The sequence below is a fragment of the Danio rerio genome, chromosome 4, assembly GCF_052040795.2.
Source record: "Danio rerio strain M-AB ecotype USA chromosome 4, GRCz13ab, whole genome shotgun sequence".
NCBI lineage: Eukaryota > Metazoa > Chordata > Actinopteri > Cypriniformes > Danionidae > Danio > Danio rerio.
Window position 1 is genome coordinate 47905563 of NC_141024.2, and position 19447 is coordinate 47925009.

The 19447-nt window shown below is 43.6% G+C and overlaps 2 protein-coding genes across 2 annotated transcripts in view; both read right to left on the reverse strand.

The window, feature by feature from the left end:
* LOC141381647 (uncharacterized) overlaps positions 1-19447 on the reverse strand; it is a 751802-nt gene that overhangs the window by 211646 nt on the left and 520709 nt on the right. The gene's annotated exons all lie outside the window — the stretch shown is intronic.
* On the reverse strand, positions 1901-16890 carry LOC137491124 (uncharacterized). Its single transcript, XM_087249498.1, has 3 exons — positions 16853-16890; positions 15980-16129; positions 1901-3720 (listed from the first exon to the last, which is right to left on the reverse strand). Exons 2-3 carry the CDS (start codon positions 16068-16070, stop codon positions 3086-3088), a joined length of 726 nt encoding a protein of 241 aa, XP_087105624.1. The 5' UTR covers positions 16071-16129; positions 16853-16890; the 3' UTR covers positions 1901-3085.

A 19447-nucleotide genomic window follows, 5' to 3' on the forward strand; every position in this document is an offset into this window, starting at 1 on the left:
TTTTCATAAAATTTTAAAATGTAAGTTTTATTTGTACTTGCTCATCAAATACTTTATTGAGTTCTGCTTTAACTAATTTAACCCTAACTCTATTATTATTATCTGGATCTTTCTTATTACCATATTTAGTCACTTATTCTTCAAGTTGTATATTCAGATTATTTATGTAATTCAGTTTTTTTTTTCCTTGATCCCCACATTATAAGTTTACCTCGCGTAACAGCTTTAGCTGTGTCCCATATGATACTAGGTGACACCTCTCCATTATCATTATGTTTTAAATAGTCTAATAGTTATTTTTTAACATATTCTACACACGTTAAATCATTTAAATGATTAGGGTTAAATCGCCAAAATGTCTTACTGGGTTTATTGTCCAGGTAAACTGTTAAATATACTCCTGCATGGTCTAAGATGTCCTTTGTTCCCATTTTACAGTCTTATTTATGTTGATCTGACCCAAACATAAAAAAAAAAAAAATCAATTCTAGAATGAGAAATGTGGGCGGACGAAAAAAAAAGTATATTCTTTTTTAAGAGGGTATATGTCTCTCCATACATCTATCGAGCCTAATTCTTTCATCAAATATCTTATTTGTCTAGCTTCTTGACTAATTTGCTTATTAGACGATGAGTCCAATTTAGGCTGAAGTTGTACATTCCAGTCTCCCCCACAGATCAACATACCTGATGCCTTCTTGGTTATAACACTTAATATTTTTTTGAGAATTGCTTTGTCTTTTTCAGGTGGTCTATATATACTAACTAAAGTAACTTTGTATTGGTCGATAGTTTCTTTAATTAGGTTATATTGTCCTTCTTTATCAGTAACCTTAGAAATTAAATGGAAGTTGATTTTATTTGAGATCAATGTAATTACTCCTTATTTACGACCATTATTATATGAGGAAAAGAAAACCTTAAATCCCATTGTTTCTAATTTCCTATGTTCTGTATCAGAAAGATGTGTCTCTTGCCAGAAGATTATCTGTTGGTTTTCTCTTTTAATTTTAGCCACAAGTTTGCTTCTTTTAATCGGATTTAGTAACCCATTAATATTCAAAGTAATTACTCTATATTTGTTTTTGCATAATCAGATGTTTTTGCGAAGATTACTGTGATCGGAACATGAAAAACGCAAACATGAATATCTTGAACCACATAAAAAAACATTACGAAAAAGATCTCCAAACCTTGAAGTCTTAAATAACTTCTTAATGTGAGGGGAAAGCCTTCCTTTTCTAAAAAGCCCTTCCTTGCTGTGCCTATTGCACTCCATGTTATTTAAATATGGTTTAGGTTATCATATATGATGTAAAAAGGAGGATTAATACCAGTGTGTATGGAAGCGCTCTTTCTATGCTGCTACATGTGTCGACACCATACTTGAAAACCATCCCATGTGTTTCTTAAGCTGCCCTGAATGAGTGAAACTCTGTACACACTAGGGTTGGGTATCATTTGGTTTTTTTTGATACTGGTACTAAATCGATATTTTTAAAACGATACCGGTGCCAAAACGGTGCCTGAATCGATACTTTTTAGCCACAAAATGATGGTGGACGACTCTTCAAAAATGTTTTATTTGACCAAATATTTTTTTAAAATAATTTTAATAGAACAACATAATTAAAGTTTAAAGTAAACATCAGTTCATATTGTATTACATTAATACATTTTCTTTGATCATTTGTTGGTAAGCATGAGTTTAAGATTTGCATTATGAAATTACATTAGCTTACTATTAATCTGTGGGGGGCGGGCAGGGGCCACGTACTTTTAGGAGCACATTCTAACATATATATCACAAAATACTTAAAACATTATTGGAAGTCCTTTGTTTTCATGCATCACTCTGCAGTCTTCATAACAAGATAATTAAATAACTTACTCAAAATAATCTTCCTTGTTCATTTATTTGTAAAGTAAGCAGAACACATTTCTAACATTCAAGTACATCAAGGCACATTGTTGCACCTGTAAACTTTAACAGGCCTACAGTTGAAGTTGTTTTATTTTGCCCTCCCATTCGTTTAAAATAATGTTTCTGAAAACTTTTACAGTGTTTCCTAAAACATAAATATTCTGGAGTCAAAATAAGTCCTATTTCTTATTGTTTAATTCATGAATAAAAGCCGACTGTTTGTAAATTCAAGACTGCATTTCCCAACGTTAAACTATGTACACTAGATTTGTGATTAATAATGGTCTCTGCATAGCCGAGGACTTCCTATATTAAGAGTTAAAATCGCTATTGAAAACAGAAGTCTAATATAATCAACGGAGGACATTTTGATGTTTGTGTTTCACAACATGAACATGACTGAAGTTTAATCTTTTTATTCCCTGTGTCAATTTGGGCATCAACTTCTGACGAATGCGGGGAACTGATGCGCGCAGCACCGTCACAGAGATAGCAAAGTGCCGCGAAAACAGAGGGAGTCCCCAAATGTGCCTTTGAGCCCCCAAATGTGTCATTAAGTTTGACATGTTTCCCCCTTGCACACACTTTTGTAAAGACAGTTGCTGTGTAAGAATCCTTGCTTGTAAAATACGCTTTAGAATGCTTAGTTTAAGCAAATTGGATGAACGTGATCACGCATGTTGATCTGAAGCGTGTCGCTCTCGCTCACCGAAAACCACTGGTTCCAGGCTGAATGCTCTGTACTCTGCGCATTGCGTGCGTCTGTTACCTACCGACAATAACAATCGCCTGATATCGCTGTCGGTATTCCTCAAAGTTGTTTAGAATTAAATGTTTAGTGATGCTGTGACATATTGCCTATATGTGCCTTTTTTCATGCACCCCTCAGGTCCATGCCTCAGCACCGAAATTCATACGCTGATTTAATACTGGTACATACCGGTTACCAAGGTAACGGTGCTATAATGGCACCGGGTTTCGGTACCCAACCCTAGTACACACTGATCATGTCTACAGTTTATCTCCAGTGTGAATCCTCTGATGTTTTTTCAGGGTTCCTGAGTGAGCAAACCTCTTACTGCAGTGTGAACACTTGTACAGTTTCTCTCCAGTGTGAATCCTCTGGTGCCGTTTCAATTCTGCAGCTGTAATAAAAGTCTTCTAACACTCCAAGCACACATACTCTTTTACACTATTGTGAATCTTCATGTGGTTTTTAAGGTATGATGATTGGCTAAAACTCTTCCCACACTGAGTGCATGTGAACGGTTTCTTTCCAGTGTGGATCATCATGTGTTTATTAAGGGATGATGAGCGGCCGAAACTCTTCCCACACTGAGTGCAAGTGAATGGTTTTTCTCCGGTATGGATCCTCATGTGTCTATAAAGCGACGAAGATTTGCTGAAACTCTTCCCACACTGAGTGCATGTGAATGGTTTTTCTCCAGTGTGGATCATCATGTGTTTTTTGAGGTATGATGAATCGCAGAAACTCTTCCCACACTGAGTGCATGTGAATGGTTTTTCTCCAGTGTGGATCATCATGTGTCTATAAAGCGATGATGATTTGCTAAAAATCTTCCCACACTGAGGGCATGTGAATGGTTTCTCTCCAGTGTGGATCCTCATGTGAGTCTTTAGTTTGCTTTTGCTTGCCAAACTCTTTCCACACTGAGTGCAGGTGACACAACTCTTGTCTCTCACTTTTACAATACCATCAGTCTCTAAATGAGTTTTGTCCTCAATTTTGACATGATGTTCCTCCTCTTTACTCTCCTCGTAGTCTTTAATTAGGTCTGAAATAGAAATAAGTTTACTTTTTAGTAAATCATAAAACTCAGTGAAAAGGAAGTGAAAACATAGGCTACACAAATCTTAATTTTGATGCACATTAAATGTAAAGACATAGCAAATCATTTTTAGATTGATCTTGTCATATTAACCCCCTGGAGTCCATTACACACATACACATTTAAGCGGATTCTTATATGATTATTCCCAGATTAATTTTTATCATATTGATGAGACATAAATTTGAAAGCTGTAAATGGCCAGTTTCTGTTTGTATATATTCGTAATCACAACAAAACAGTTTGTTTTTGTAAAACTTGTAAAGCAGATGGGGAATGCTTTTTCATTCTGTGCCTGACTGGTAAACCTGTTAGAAAAAACAGCTGAATCTCTGAGAATATTTGCCTCATAGACATATGACACATGTATAATATCTGCATAAAGCTTTAAATCTGCACCGTAATCTGTATGTAACAATTGCAATGCAGACATCTAACACTTTAGTGTTTTATCTCATCAAACAAATGTAAATATTAGTCAAAGATAACAATTAAACACATTGTGCAGTTTTTAAATCAAGGTTTTTATTAATAAAAGGAAGACAAAATACTGAACTACACAGCCTTGTGTGAAAAAAAAATCCTATTAGAACAACGTTCGAGGTTACTAAAGTAACCCTTCGTTCCCCGAGGAGGGGAACGGAAGCACTATAAGTGGATTTGATTGTAAAATCCACGCATTGGGGAGGTTCGGTTCAGAAGCTACTCGTCTGAAAGAGTATAGAACGGGCCAATTAAGAATGAATTGGCAGCGCAAGCCTGCGCAGGTGAGCGGCATAAGCAATCAACTGAGTATATAAGCTCACCTGGCGCCAGCAGACGCTATCCTTTTTAAGCTGAAGAGACTTTCAACAGCTAAGGGACAGTCATTATGGCGACGGAGTATAGTGCTTCCGTTCCCCTCCTCGGGGAACAAAGGGTTACTTTAGTAACCTCGAACGTTCCCCTTCGGGGGGAACTTCAGCACTATAAGTGGATTTGATTGTAAAATCCACGCATTGGGAGCCCATTGAAAGCGCCATAATGACTGCACCTTACCAACACCCCCGATGAGGAGATAGTCAAGCAAGCGTGACGCACCCACATCATGGGGGGCGCGGTCCTCCAACGTGTCCCTGGCCCTAATTTATCCTACTTCAACAGAAGTTTTACGGATTTATATATATATTTTTGGGAGTCGTGAGCATCTAGATAATTCTAGGAAAATACGACAGTACGTTGGGAAGCGTGCAATCCCGATAGGGAGGACGCTGCGGAGGCCATCCGTTACCCAAGGGGGGATAGATGGCAGAATTTACATATGGACTAGCCCTAAAAAGGGGGAGTACGCATAGCAAAAGAGTGGTTAGCGGGGAGGGAAGACACGGGTCCGCCCAGGGGGGGACTTAACCGTGGCTGAATAAGCATATGGGATCGCCTAGTGGGGACCACGCATAGCAGGCACCTTTACCCAAAACGCGGGCTGACCAGCGGGCAGACCTACAACGTAGTGGGCCAGCAAGTGACTCCTCCGCTGAGTCAGTGCTGGGGGCCACGGAGGAATCTGCAGGGCTCACCTGACGGGGAACTTTACTGACCGATAAAAAGGCGCACGTATCTCCGTGTTAGGGAAAATGGCGCAGCAAGCGTGTTTCAACACCCTACCGAATTGTTTCCTCAATCACCAAGGGTTACCTAATACCCTTGAGGAAACCGGCTCCACTCGCAGATTGTAAAACCTTGCAAATGTGTTGGGTGTCACCCAGCCCGCAGCTCTACAGATGTCTGTTAGAGGGGCGCCGCGTGCGCGCGCTCGAGAGGATGCGAAGCTCCGAGTGGAGTGCGCACGCGCTCTCGGGGGACGCGGCTCATCTCGGCTCTGATAGTGAAAGAAGGCATCCACAATCTAGTGGGAACTTATTTCGGTACGGCACTTCCCTGCTGCCGACCGCTATAACAGACGAAGAGCTGCTCAGATGATCTAAACTCTGAGTGCGGTCCGGATAATACGCAAAACGCGAACTGGACAATAAATAAGGGCTGGGTCTGCCTCCTCCGAGGGCAGCGCTTGCAGGCTCACTACCTTGTATTAAAACGGAGTGGTAGGAACCTTGGGCACATATCGCGGGCGGGGTCTCATACGTGAGAGAAGCCAGCCCAATTACAGGCACGAGTCACTGACCGAAAAATGCCTCCGGGTCCCCGACCCTCTGATCGATATCAACGCGACCAGCAGAGCTGTCTTCAGGGACAGAAAGATACTGAGTCGAGGATCGAAGGGATCTGACGCGGCTTGTGTAGCGAGGGCGAGATCCTAAGAGGGCATGAGAGGGGGCGGGGTGGATTAATTCGCTTAACGCCCCTGAGGAACCGGATGATGAGGTTATGCGTTCCCACGGTGCTGCCAGCCACCGCGTTATGAGAGCGGAGATGGCAGCCACGTAACCTTGAGTGTGGAGGGCGACAGCCTGCTCTCCAGCTTCTCTCGGCGTAAAGAAAGCACAACGCCGATCTGGCAAATTACGGGGGTCTTCTCAGCGAGAGACACACCATTCAGTGAATAGACTTCACGTCAGGGCATAGGCGCGCTCGGGGAGGGGGCTCTAGCCCGAGTGACGGTATTAGCCACCGCAATCGGAGGTTACCTAAGTCTTCCTCGCGTCTAAAAATCTCCAAAGATCGGCGAGGGTGCCAGGTGGTGCCCTGTCCCTGAGAGAGTAGGTGCTCTCTCGAAGGGACTGCCAGGGGAGGGCTATCGCGAGGGAGAGCTCTGACATCCAGGTCCGGTTGAGCCAGAGGGGCGCAACCAGCAACCTGTTCCTCGTCCTCCCTGACCATGCACAGTAACTGCGCGAGCAGGCTCACTGGGGGAAACGCGTATTGCGCGTGCCCCGAGGCCAGCTGTAAGCCAGTGCATCCGTGCCGAGAGCGCTCGGTCAGGGAAAGAACAACTGGCAATGAGCGATCTCGGGGGAAGCAACAGATCGATCTGGGCTTCCCCGAATCGCGCCCATATCAGCTGAACAGACTCGGGGTGGAGTCTCCATGCTCCAGGACGCAAGGCTGCCGTGAGAGCGCATCGGCTGCACGGTTGAGCTTGCCTGAATATGAATGGCGTGCAGCGGATTTCAGCCGCGGATGACTCCAGAGGAGCAGACGGCGGGCGAGCTGAGACATGCGGCGAGAGCGCATACCCCCTATACGGCTGATATACGCCACCGCCGCCGTACTGTCCGTCCTGACCAGCACGTGTTGCCGCTCCAGCACCGGAAAAAAACGGTGGAGAGCGAGGAACACTGCCAACAGCTCCAGGCGATATGCCAATGCAACTGGGTACCTTTCCACAGGTCCGCAGCCGCATGCCCGCAACGCACAGCCCCCCAGCCCGTGTTGGAAGCGTCTGCTGAAACGACAACAAGACTGGACGCCTGTTCTAGAGACACCCAGGCCTGTAGGAACGAGGGGTCGCTCCAAGGGCTGAGGGCGCGGCGACACAGCGCAGTAACAGAGACTCGGTGTGCGCGCGCGTGCCATGCGCGTCTGGGGACTCGATCGTGAAGCCAGTGCTGAAGTGGTCTCATATAGAATAATCCGAGCGGCATGAAGCGGCTGCGGATGCCATATGCCCCAGGAGCCTCTGAAATAGTTTCAGTGGGACCACTATTTTACTGTCGAGCTCTCTCAGACAGTACAGCATCAGCTTAGCGCGCTCTCCGGAGAGGCGCGCTGCCATGGTGGCCGAGTCCAGCTCCAGCCCGAGAGAAGAGATCCTCTGCACGGGGGCGAGTTTGCTCTTTTCTCGGTTGACCTGAAACCCCCACAGGTGGAAGTGCCAGAGCACTTTGTCTCTGTGCATAATCAACTCTGTGCATAATCAAAGAGAGGGCAAATTCAGCCAGTCGTAAAGAAATTGAGTATGCAGATGCCCGCGAGCCGAAGGGGCGCTGAGGCACCCTCCGCGGGCTTGGTGAGGACCCGCGGAGACAGAGAGAGCCCGAAGGGGAGGGCTTTGTATTGCCAAGCTCGACCTTCAAACGCAAACCGCAGAAACTGTCGGTGGCGAGGAAGAGTGGAGACATGGAAATACGCGTCCATCAGGTCTAATGCTGCAGACCAACCCAGAGGACGAACGCACCGGAGGATGCGCTTCTGCGTTAGCATTCTGAACGGCAGCTTGTGCAGGCAGCGGTTCAAAACGCGCAGATCTAGGATTGGCCGTAACCCACCGCTCTTTTTGGGCACGATGAAGCGTGGGCTGTAAAACCCGCTCTCCATCTCGGCTGGAGGGAGCGGCTCGATTGCATCCTTCGCCAGGAGGACAGCAATCTCCTCTCGCAAGACAGGGGCGGACAGGGGCGGACAGGGGGCTGACCCTGGTGAATACACACCCGTGACTTGGGGGGCCGTTTCGCGAACTGAATCGCATAGCCGAGTCTGATTGTGCGTATGAGCCACCGCGAAGAGCTGGCCCGCGCTAACCAGGCAGGCAGAGCTCTCGCTAATGGACTCATCGCTACAATTGCTGACGTACCAGCAGTGGGGCAGCGCGGAGTGGGTGTGCCGATCCGGGAAGCTCGCGGGTCCCACGGAAAAGCTGGAGGTGAGATATTTGCTCTCACTCCAAACCCGAGCTCCGGAGGGGAGGCTCGAGGGGTGGGAGAAAGGAGACCGTCCTCCCAGCGCTCGTGAGCCACTGGCGAAACGCACCGAATCTGCAAGCTAGAAAGCATAGCGTCCCAGACTGGCAGATTTCGGGCTGTCACATCTGGGGAAGTGAAAAGTGCCCTTTCATAATGTTTTCATGGCAGTAAAAAGTGCCGTTGGAAATGGGGCCCCGCCCTCCAGCGGGGAAAGAGCAAGTTCCCTCTTCTCCAGATGGCCTGTCCCAGGGGCGCTTCGCGGTCCGTTGCCGGACTTAGCGGCGTTCTGGGCAGGGGGGCTGCCTGCTTCCGAGGTGCCCGACGCGCTCGCTTCGCCGAAGGCGTGTGCGGGGGCGGAGCAGCTCTCGTAGGCGGGCGCCTTCGGCGAGGAGCAGGTATGAATGGCACGGCGGGCGGAGCGGGCTACGGACCGCCGATAAGACATCACCCACCAACTGCTCTCTCACCGCCTTGAATTTCTGGGTGAATTCACAGACAGTGTCGCCGAACCTGGCTGGGGATATGGGGAAGTCAAGAAAGCAGACTTTGTCGACTTTGCGCATATCAGCCAGGGGTGGCGCTCCTGGACCACTAATGTGGACATCGTCCTCCCCAACGCACACGCAGCGGACTCAGTAGTCCGAAGAGCTAAGTCGGCGGCGGTGCGAAGCTCGTAAGCCTGGGTTGGACCCACCCTCGTGCAGCTCGGCCAGCGCCTGCGCTTGGTAACGCTGGTAGGTGGCTATCGCATGCAAGGCGGAAGCAGCCTGGCCCGCAGCTATGTAAGCTCTAGCTCCGAGGGAGGTAGATAACTTACAGGCTTTGGATGGGAGACGAGGCGAACCCGCCAAGAAGAGGCGCCGCGCGGATTTACCGCCATCGCGCACTCAACCTGAGGAATCGCCACATACCCCCTGGCTGTTTCACCGTCAAGAGTGGTTAGGGTGGAGGAACACGCAGCACGAGCAGAAAAAAGTGCTTTACAAGACCGCGTGAGCCTACTGTGCACCTCCGGGAAGAAGGGAACGCCCCTCTAGTCGGTCCGGCCGCGGAGCTGGGGGATAAACCATCTCCAACCCACGGCCGAAGCAGCCCGGGAAAGCACGGCTAACATGTCCGTTTCAGGATCCGTAGTGACAGCGCTCACCAGCCCGAAGGGGGCGAGCGGGTCTGGATCATCATCGGACAATGAAAGCCCACCCTCCGATGCCGCGGTGGACATCTGGTCTCCGTAGAGGAGCGGGAGGTCCGCGGGCCCGTGGGCGACGGATTATCTCTCGCTGAAACCCTCAGATCTGCCCGAGTGCCCGCTGCAGAGCAGGGGACAACTGGGGTGGTTCGCCCTTTTGCAAAGGCTAACCGCGATCTTGCGCAACAGTCATGGCATCGCAATGACGACATGAACTGCCCGCGAGCAGCGCATTAACATGCTGGACCCCCAGACATGTAACGCAGTGCCCGCGCCCATCATCCGAGGACAGGAAACCACCGCATCCAGAAACGCACAGTCGGAGCGCCGTCCTGATAAGGACGTGCTGCACGACTGTGTTGCTCTTTCTGTGAAGTTTGCAACTTTATACGCACCGCTCTGGAGGACCGGACCCAAAGAACGCCAGGCAAGGGAGAAACCCAGCTCGACCGTCTGCCACTGCGTGTACACACTCTGGACCGGGAGAATGCTCTCGTTCGCTCAGAATCGCTGGTCACAGCAGGAGGAACCCTCATCGACTCGATCAGAAAGTCTCTGAAGCGAAAAGGATAGCGTCTGCTGGCGCCAGGTGAGCTTATATACTCAGTTGATTGCTTATGCCGCTCACCTGCGCAGGCTTGCGCTGCCAATTCATTCTTAATTGGCCCGTTCTATACTCTTTCAGACGAGTAGCTTCTGAACCGAACCTCCCCAATGCGTGGATTTTACAATCAAATCCACTTATAGTGCTGAAGTTCCCCCCGAAGGGGAACTTTAATTTATCACACCTGCTTCAAGTTCTCTAGCCACACCCAGACCTGATTACTACCACACACGTTCGCAATCAAGAAATCACCAAAATAGGACCTGTCTGACAAAGTGAAGTAGACCAAAAAAGCCTCAAAACTAGACATCATGCCAAAATCTAAAGACCTTTAAACACAAATGAGAAAGAAAATACGTGTGTCACGAGTTAAAAAAAAAAGAGTGAGCTCAAATGCAAGTTTTTATTGAGAAGCAAGTCTTGGAAAAAGCAAAAGTCAAAGTAAACACCCAGTCAGGTGAGCGCTGAGGAAGTGCCGTAGGAAAAAACAACCAAACACTCACTCACTGGTGGTCTTGGAAACATACAGGGTAAGTAGCAAAATAATATACACAGAAATGATCGACAACATACTGACAAACATGAAGGGAAATGATGTGGTATAAACAGGAAAAAGGGAAACGAGAGCTTCTGTGACTGCAAATAAAAGCAGATGACAAGAGATAATCTGTAACACAGATCAAGAGAAGAGAGCAAAAGCGTAAGGTATCAAAGGAGGATGTCGCATCAAAGATTCAAGTGTTACCACTCAGTGGGTTATGTCACAAGACTCGCGTCACTTTATTGTGGCTTTGAGGCTCAATGGGATTCTAATTACTGGCCAAAGTTATATAAAATTACACTTAATTACAATATATATGTTGAATATAAATATATATAATGTATACTATATAATATTAAATTAAATTACATAAAACAATTAAAAGGACAAATTCTGGACCTTTTGGCATGAGGGGTGGTTCGTTCAAACAAACCTGGTTACGGGCATAGCACAGTGATCTGTGTCGTTACAATGGCTTTTCCCACAGCTGGTGGAGGAGACGAGAGTTCAGTTGGAGTTCACTGTAGTGCATACATTTGTTTTCACTGTAAAATCCTCACCGCATGCGCAGATTTAGGAGACATTTATGCAGAATGCATCTTTGCACCTAAAATTGCCAAACGCAGCACCAGGAACAGATTAAAACAGTTGTTATGTGAACTTGAAGTAAAAAAGCCTGCGATGCTTGCCCTGCCTTTGTGCTCTTCTTATTGGCTCACTGCTCTACAACTGAATGCAAATGATTGGTTAATATCAGCTGTCAATTACTCAGTCAATGCCTTCTGCCTTCAGATGATAGAGCTACAACTGTGAAAATGTGAAGCGCTAAAGATGAGAAAATGAAAATAACACAGATTTACCTAAAGCTATTAATAACGGCGCATCTTATTAGTAATCATGTGCTGAATGTTAATCCACCATTTACACTTTTCCAAGAGTGGATAAAAGACTTCCATTGGCTGCAAGTCTGCAGGTAACAAGTGTTTGGCACTGAATCTACACATTTAAGCGCGAGAGGTATTGTATAATCCATCATTTAATCCTCACGATGCTGTCAGCCGTGCAAGCGGCAGCTATATGTAACATTTAACATAGCTCATGAAAAGACTGTTATTGCTATAACGATGACATTCAAATAATAAGTTATATATCAATATAAATGTGGGGCGGGGCGATGGATTGTGATGCCAGCTCAGCATCGTGAAGTTTGTCGGCCATCGGCGATGGACAATGTCATGTAAAAAAATAATACAATTGATCAGCTACACTCAACATCACCTTCCGAAGAGCTTCATAAGAAAATACTTATTCTGCAAGCGGAATGACTCCTTGAGGATCTCCACATAAGATCACGCCAGATTCATTATGAACATGGTGAACGAGCTGGCAGGTTATTGTGTTACCAACTGAAACAATCCTCAGCAGCTGGTGTTATAGTAGCAGTTAGTAAGGATGATGGCAGTATTATGACTGACAAACAGGGTATTAGTGATCAATTTAAAAACTTCTATAAAACTCTTTACAGCTCTAAGGTAAACTAAATTGAATGTATTGAGAGCTTTCTTAATTATTAAGAATTACCATCCCTCTGTGATTTAGATCAGTTGACAAAAGAAGGAATTTTAACACCTTCTGAAATTGAAAATGCAATTAAAAAATTGAAAACCGTAAAAGCACCAGGCCCTGATGGTTTCCCGGCTGAGTTTTATAAGAAGTGTTTATAAGTAACACCCCTGTTGTGCAAGGTATTTGCTAAAGCTCTTGTATCGGAATCCCTCCCCCCTTCATGACATCGGCTGTTATAACAGTACTTCTTCAAAAGGGTAAGGATCCACTTAAATGTGAATCTTATCGTCCGATCAGCTCACTCTGCTGTATAAAATCCTGGCTAAAGTGCTGGCAATCAGAGTGGAGTCAGTCATGAGAAAGTCGTTTCCACTACCAAGGGTACCCTTTTGGTGGGCGTGGTGTATGACAAAGTTTCAGTCGACGTCATTTTCGCTCGAGAAAATGTCTACAGTAAAGCTGCACAGGTCGTTCACATATCATATGAAAAGCACTTCTCACAAAACAGATGTTTTACACACATAAATACTTGTGTATAAATGTTTATGTAGGGGATCAACCTACGTTTTAATATCGATCAGGGATTAATTAGCTCATTTCAATGAATCGGATCCTGAAGATTCCAATCATTGATTTGACTCAAATGAGTCAGATTGAATCAGATTAAAAGATTCACACTTTATCTACCATTTGTCCCGCAAATAGAAGACATCGTATCTTACCAATCTTGTTATTATTATTTACGTGGCCAACGATCATAACATAACACAGTATTGGCTTAACTTTTAGCAAGGTAACAAGATCTACAGCTCGAGGCAATGACTTAGAAGCACATAAACAAGAACACAGTTCTTACAAAATGAGTACAAAGATTTATTGAGCTACACTACGATAAATGAAACTAACTACGTAATAAGCAAACAACAAACAAACACACACATTCACACATACACACAGAGGCAGTTCAGAGGATGCCAAATGAGTTGACAACGTCCCAAATTAATTCTAATACTTCTTACAAGATCTTAGAATAACACCTGAGAAACCACAAAAGCAGAGATATGGCTTATCTTTAACTGCTTAAGATCAATCTGCACAAGATCAGCAAGAGACAACATTAGTTTGTGTTACTTGCGCCCTTTTTGCTGAAGTCGAATCTCCCTCGCCGGCTGGCCTTGGGGAAACACGGTGCTCCTGATTGGGTAGTTTCTCGCTTCGATGACGTCTATGGGATTCACACGCTCGTGAATGGCTGTTGTCCTGGGTTACCAAGGTGACAGACTGCTGAGAGTCGGTTTGCGGAAGTTCGTGCAGCTTTGGGAGTCCCGAAACTTAAGAGGTTTGCGTGGAAGTTCGTAGTAACCCAATCGCGTGGCGGCGCGGTGTCCGGGCAGGCGAAAGGGGGCAGAGAGCAAAAGCATGTGCAAGCTAGCTAATGCAAAAAGCAAAGTTTCTTTGTTGCAGGGTGTTTTAAGTGACCTGGTCTGGTTCGTCCCCATGGCACTGTCTGCCAATGAGCAGTTGCCATGAAGGGCAGGGCCACGCCCCGTACTGACGTAGGAAAGGTCAATAATTAACAGACTGCATGTAGATTTCGCGTGGTAGAACTCTTGCAAGATTGAAACTATCTTACATCAAACGTTACATGATGAATACTGTTGGTACTACTAGTTTTTCATTTACACCAACGTATTGCAAATGTCACTAGCTTTCGTTCAATACCAGACATCATACATTTCAGACACATACAGATTATTTTACTGTTATAAGGGTTAAAACAACACATTGATTAACCTAGTTGATTGGAATAAACAGCATATGAGGAACATTATGGCGTATTATTCAAAGATACATCTGCCTTAGTTCTAACATTAAGAGATTAGCTTTTATTCATATGCATTAATGTTTCTAGAGATCTCTTTGTCTCTACGAAATTGTGCATCTAGCAGGATGTGCCCAAGGCCAGCACATGACCAGGAGTCAATTAAAAGTCTCGTGAAATGGTTTCCGCTGAAGATCCTGTAAGGGCCATTGTTTTTAATTTAACTGATTCAATTAATCATTGGCTAGTTAGCCGAAGGGTACCAGAACATCTGCAGAGAAGTACTGGTCAGAGGAGCCCAAAATCAATTGGCGCTCTGTTATCCTGATGGTATAAGCCCTCAAGCTAGTTCAATGAATGAGACCATTGGAGATGCCCAAGATTTCAGATTCAACTTGTGTTGACCACTGAAAAATGCCGATGAGTTCCTACATTTATTACTAACTTTTCTATGAACATTAGTTGCAGATCTACTGATCTCACAGATCTGCAGATCAATGACAGTGCGAAATAGCCTACTGTAACGTCTGTAATTATATAAAGTAAATATATAAATTAACATATAGGAAAACATACAGACCCTTACAGTCTCCGATATGTTACCAACTACAGAAGAACTACACAAAGCAGACATTTCATCCTTAATTAGGTTAAAAACAACACAAAGTATAGCCTACAGTCAGAGCAAACCTCTCATCTGTGTCTGTAATCTTCAGCAGCACATGAAGCCTCTGTTAGAGAGTCACTCCATCATTCCCAGTTCATATTAGTCCAAAAGGTGATAATAAAGATTAAGACAAGGCAGTTTGTTCACGTTTGCTGAAGAAATAAGATGCTCCTTGGCTTCGCCTTTTTTCCGCGCCCCACTCCCGCGTTTGTCCTTTTCTTTCTGATTGTGTCACAGAATGTGTCCCGCTTTTGTCAGCTTCTCACAGGACCGGGTTTCCAAAGCTTGTCAATAATCAAGCGCATATATTATTATCAGCTCAAAAAGTTTGTTATTTCAGATAGAGACGAGCGACGAGCACAAGGAAGAATGCGCTGGCCCTGGCCCGGTTGGAAGAGGTGGGCCTGAGCGCGGTTCACTTGGGCATTTTACGCTTGTGTGTGAGTACAAAACGCGCCAAAGCCCAAAACTGAAAGCAAGACGTGTCTTTTAAGGGACTGTTTCATATGGATTTATTAATCATTCTTACTTTTCAGTGAACGCAAACTGCCGTAGTTTATTAAAGACGAGAACTCCTCACAGCACGACAGCTGCGCGGCTTCAGCAGACCTCCTCATTCCTGCAGCACGAGAGCTTTATGATTGTTTATGAGCGCCAAAAGTGGTGGATCTGTTCGGCGAAATATCTGACTGCGTGTCACAGCATCCCTAAGGACTGTTTGGCGAAATATTTGTCTGCATGTCACTGCATAACAAACGACTGAAACGATATAACTAGAGAAATCTCCACTGTGCTGCTGAGAGAGCGCTTCTCACTGAACAGCGCAGCAGTGATGACGTAAGCGTGCCGAGGCCCGTTTGTGGTGTGAGTGCGGGCCGTCGGGGCAGACAGGATGGGGGACAAGCGTGCTTTGGCCCGGTTCGAGGCAACTTTACCTAGTGTGAGTACGGCCTTAGTGTTTGGGACCCTTTCAAAAGGGTGCCAAAAAAGTGGTACGGTACGGTTTGGTTCGGTACGCCTTTTAACAGTGGAAACGGCCATAAAAGCGTACCAAACCGAACCACTTAGTGGAAACTGTCCATAAGAGCTTGATTAACATGTTAAACAATATAGAGACTTCTAAATGAATGAATGTGCGAATATAAAACCAACTTTACCTCTATATGACTGAGTTGGTGTTTGAGAATGAAAACCAACCTGTTTGTTCCTGCAGATCTTCCTGTTTGACTGTGAATGTTTCTTCAATCTTCACATCTTCACTCTCCTCTTTAATAAACGCCATCTTCATAACAGTGTGGAGATCAGTCGCTTCAGCAGGAGTTTTTCTCTGTGTTTGGACACTTTATCCTGTTTAAAATGAACAAAACAATAAAAATGTCCTGATTAAATAAGTAAAAAAAATTAACAGAAATAAAATAACTTCTCTTCAACACTTGCTTCAACAGTAACAAAAACGAAATCAGGTATGTCCAAGCATAGAGGTAAAGTTGGTTTTATATTCGCACAATCAGACTTTTCTCTTAATAATATAACTTCATGAAAGTATTATTTGCAAACTCTAAACAGTGAAATCATATTAGCAGCCAATGACTATCAAAGTACAACATTGTTCACAAACCAATAAAGAATTTTGTTTAGTAGTCATACTTGCATGCTAATTGAAATCTAATATTCAAAGTAACATGGTGAACAATAGAGACTTATAAATGAACAAATGTGTGAATATAAAACCAACTTTACCTCTATAGTCAGAGCTATAAAGAATGAGCTGATTAAAACTAGTACTCCGTTTCTCATACATAGGGATGTATATTTAGAATGGAATGGCATCATGCTATTTAATCAATTAAACCTTCATTAAAACACCTATTACACACTGTTTCTGTTTCTTTAGTTTATTCAAACAATAGCCCTCAATACTGTGAGTAAAATAATACTACATAGTATAAAGGGTTCAAATAATGTTGTCAACAGCAGCATTATGCATTAACAGCATAATTAGCATCAGATGAAAAAAGCCTAAAACTTTAATCAATCGCTTTGTATAAGTGTAAACGCTTTAAAACAAACCTTTCTCCATCTGAATCCAGCGCAAGAGCGGCGCAGACATATGACGTCACACCACGCCAAAATAAAAGTATTTTCTTTTGTTTCGTTTTTTTTGCTACTTGCTGTTGCAGTCATGACTTCTTGATACACACACACACACACACACATATATATATATATATATATATATATATATATATATATATATATATATATATATACACATATATTCAGTATTTGGAGTTGATCAAAACCTTTATTCTAAACATTTTTAAGACAATTTTAAAAAACTTGTTTAATCCACTTAGACTAAGTGTGTAAAGCAGGAAATTTAACAGGTATAACAAATAAACTGATGGGTGTTTTGAGCTGACACTTTACAGACACATTCTAGAGACACAAACTTATATTAAATGCTGAAAATGGGTAAAATAGGTCCCTTTTAAGTATAAAAGTACCCATTACTACTTCATCTTTTAGTTTCACTAGCTTGGTCATTATCACTAAAAGTGCCTTTGATGTCCCATGATTTAACAATATTATATGGACATAATGTGCAATAAAGAAACTCTGATGTTTTGATATAATTGTTAAACCTTTACGCACATGCAGGTAGAATTATCAGTGTTTTGAAATATGTTTTTGTAAATTTTTGCGTCATTCTTTCATTGAATGGATGTGATTTTGCCATGTCCACACACTGCAGACAACTTCAGTGAGTTTAAATGTTGGTAAATTAGATTAAATTAAAAAGATTTGGAAATATTCTCATTATCTTTAACAGGTTGTTTAACAAAATCAATTTAATAACTTTTATTTTATTTTATTAATATTATATTAATCATTTTGCAAACGTCCTTGAAATTGCTGTCCACCCTGTCATGATGTGGTAAATGCCCCTTTAAGACCCCTCTGATGTACTCATTAGCATCCTCGTGCCCATTTTGCTTTTCTTCAGAGGAGGTGAAAACATCTGCTGTGCACACAGTAACTATCTACACTTATGTTTGCTATTTTTCCTCATGTTGTGTTTGAAACTGAATGTTGTCAAGCTTAACATGTCCACCCTGTCAGAGTGAAATAGTAATTATTATTTTAAAAATTCAGATTCAGAGATTAAAATATAGCTTATAAACTGTGTACAAAGAGCTTAAATAAGGAAACACTAGTGATGTGACTTTGTGCGCCGAGGCTTCAAAGCATGTTTTTAAAAAACGATACATCTTGCAGTGAAGCAGTGTACAGGAGCTTGATTCGTTCTGCCATCATCACGTGATTAGTTACGTCCGAAGCTTCATTTTCGCTTATACCCACGTGACTGCTAAACACCCTCATGGGTTAGTAAAGTGTTTAGCGAGAGATTAGGCGTCGATTACATACATTTCTACTGTTTCACAGCACTGCACCTGTCCCACACACTAGTAATTAAATTAAAATACAATGGTAATTTATAGTAAAAAGATTTGGAACCATACTAAAGTGTATTAGTGTATTTTTTTTACAACTATCTTTAAAGAAAACCCCTGCATGTCATAGTATAGTGTTTAACGGAGGCCAGCTGGCGAGTGCAGCCCAAAAGCATCGCTTACATAGCCTCCTCCTAGAGCATTTGACTCCCATGCAGGAATCACTAGTTTGATCCCTGCTTGCAAAGAGAGGATGGGTGAAGGACTAGTTGAAATATAATAATTGTAAATAGTTTTGAATACCTTGGATTTTACTACGGTCATCTGTGGTTTAATGTAACATACCTTATGTGTAAAACCTACAGTAATTGAGTAATCAGTTTATATTACTGTTGTTGTATTACTACATGAATGAGTTGGTCAGGGCGAGGCAGTGGTGCAGTAGGTAGTGCTGTTGCCTCACAGCAAGAAGGTTGCTGGGTTGCTGGTACGAACCTTGGCTCAGTTGGCGTTTCTGTGTGGAGTTTGCATGTTCTCCCTGCGTTTGTGTGGGTTTGCTCTGGGTGCTCTGGTTTTCTCCACAGTCCAAAGACATGCAGTACAGGTTAATTGGTAGGCTGAATTGTCCATAGTGTGTGAATGCTTCCCAGAGATGGGTTGTGGCTGGAAGAGCATTTGCTGCGTAAAAAAGCTTGCTGGATAAGTTGGTGGTTCATTCTGCTGTGGTGACCCCGGATTAATAAAGGGACTAAGTCGACAAAAAAATGAAATGAGTTTGTCAGTTGTGAACATTTGACATTATTGCAGCACAGTGCTTTCCCACACTTTCACCAGAAGAGGTCCTCATTGAGCTCTGATTTAGAAAGCTTTGAGTAACGAACCTTTTTCTGATACAATTGAGTCGAGCGCTTCACTTGTTCAGAAAGCTTCATTTCACCATCACTAGGAAACACTTTACCAGCAGCAGGAACAGCCTGTGTTGAATAAATGCTCTCTTTAACCTAAAATGTCTTCTCTGTCATTGTCCACCCTGTCACAAATCCCTCCTTGACAGGGTGGACATAATAAATTATTATTGACACTTTATTTATTTATTTATTTAATATTTTATTGTTAATTAGTTAATTTTTAATGTTATAACACTTATACACACATACACACACTGCACCAGTAGATGCGATACATGAGTGGACAAGACAAACCTTTTGGC

Bases quoted from the DNA above. Each gene is read 5' to 3' on its own strand.
- LOC137491124 (XM_087249498.1), bottom strand. From the start codon at position 16,070: ATGAAGATGGCGTTTATTAAAGAGGAGAGTGAAGATGTGAAGATTGAA. The intron at 3,721-15,979 runs GTTGGTTTTCAT...TTTCTATTTCAG, and splicing joins AGATCTGCAGGAACAAACAG to ACCTAATTAAAGACTACGAG.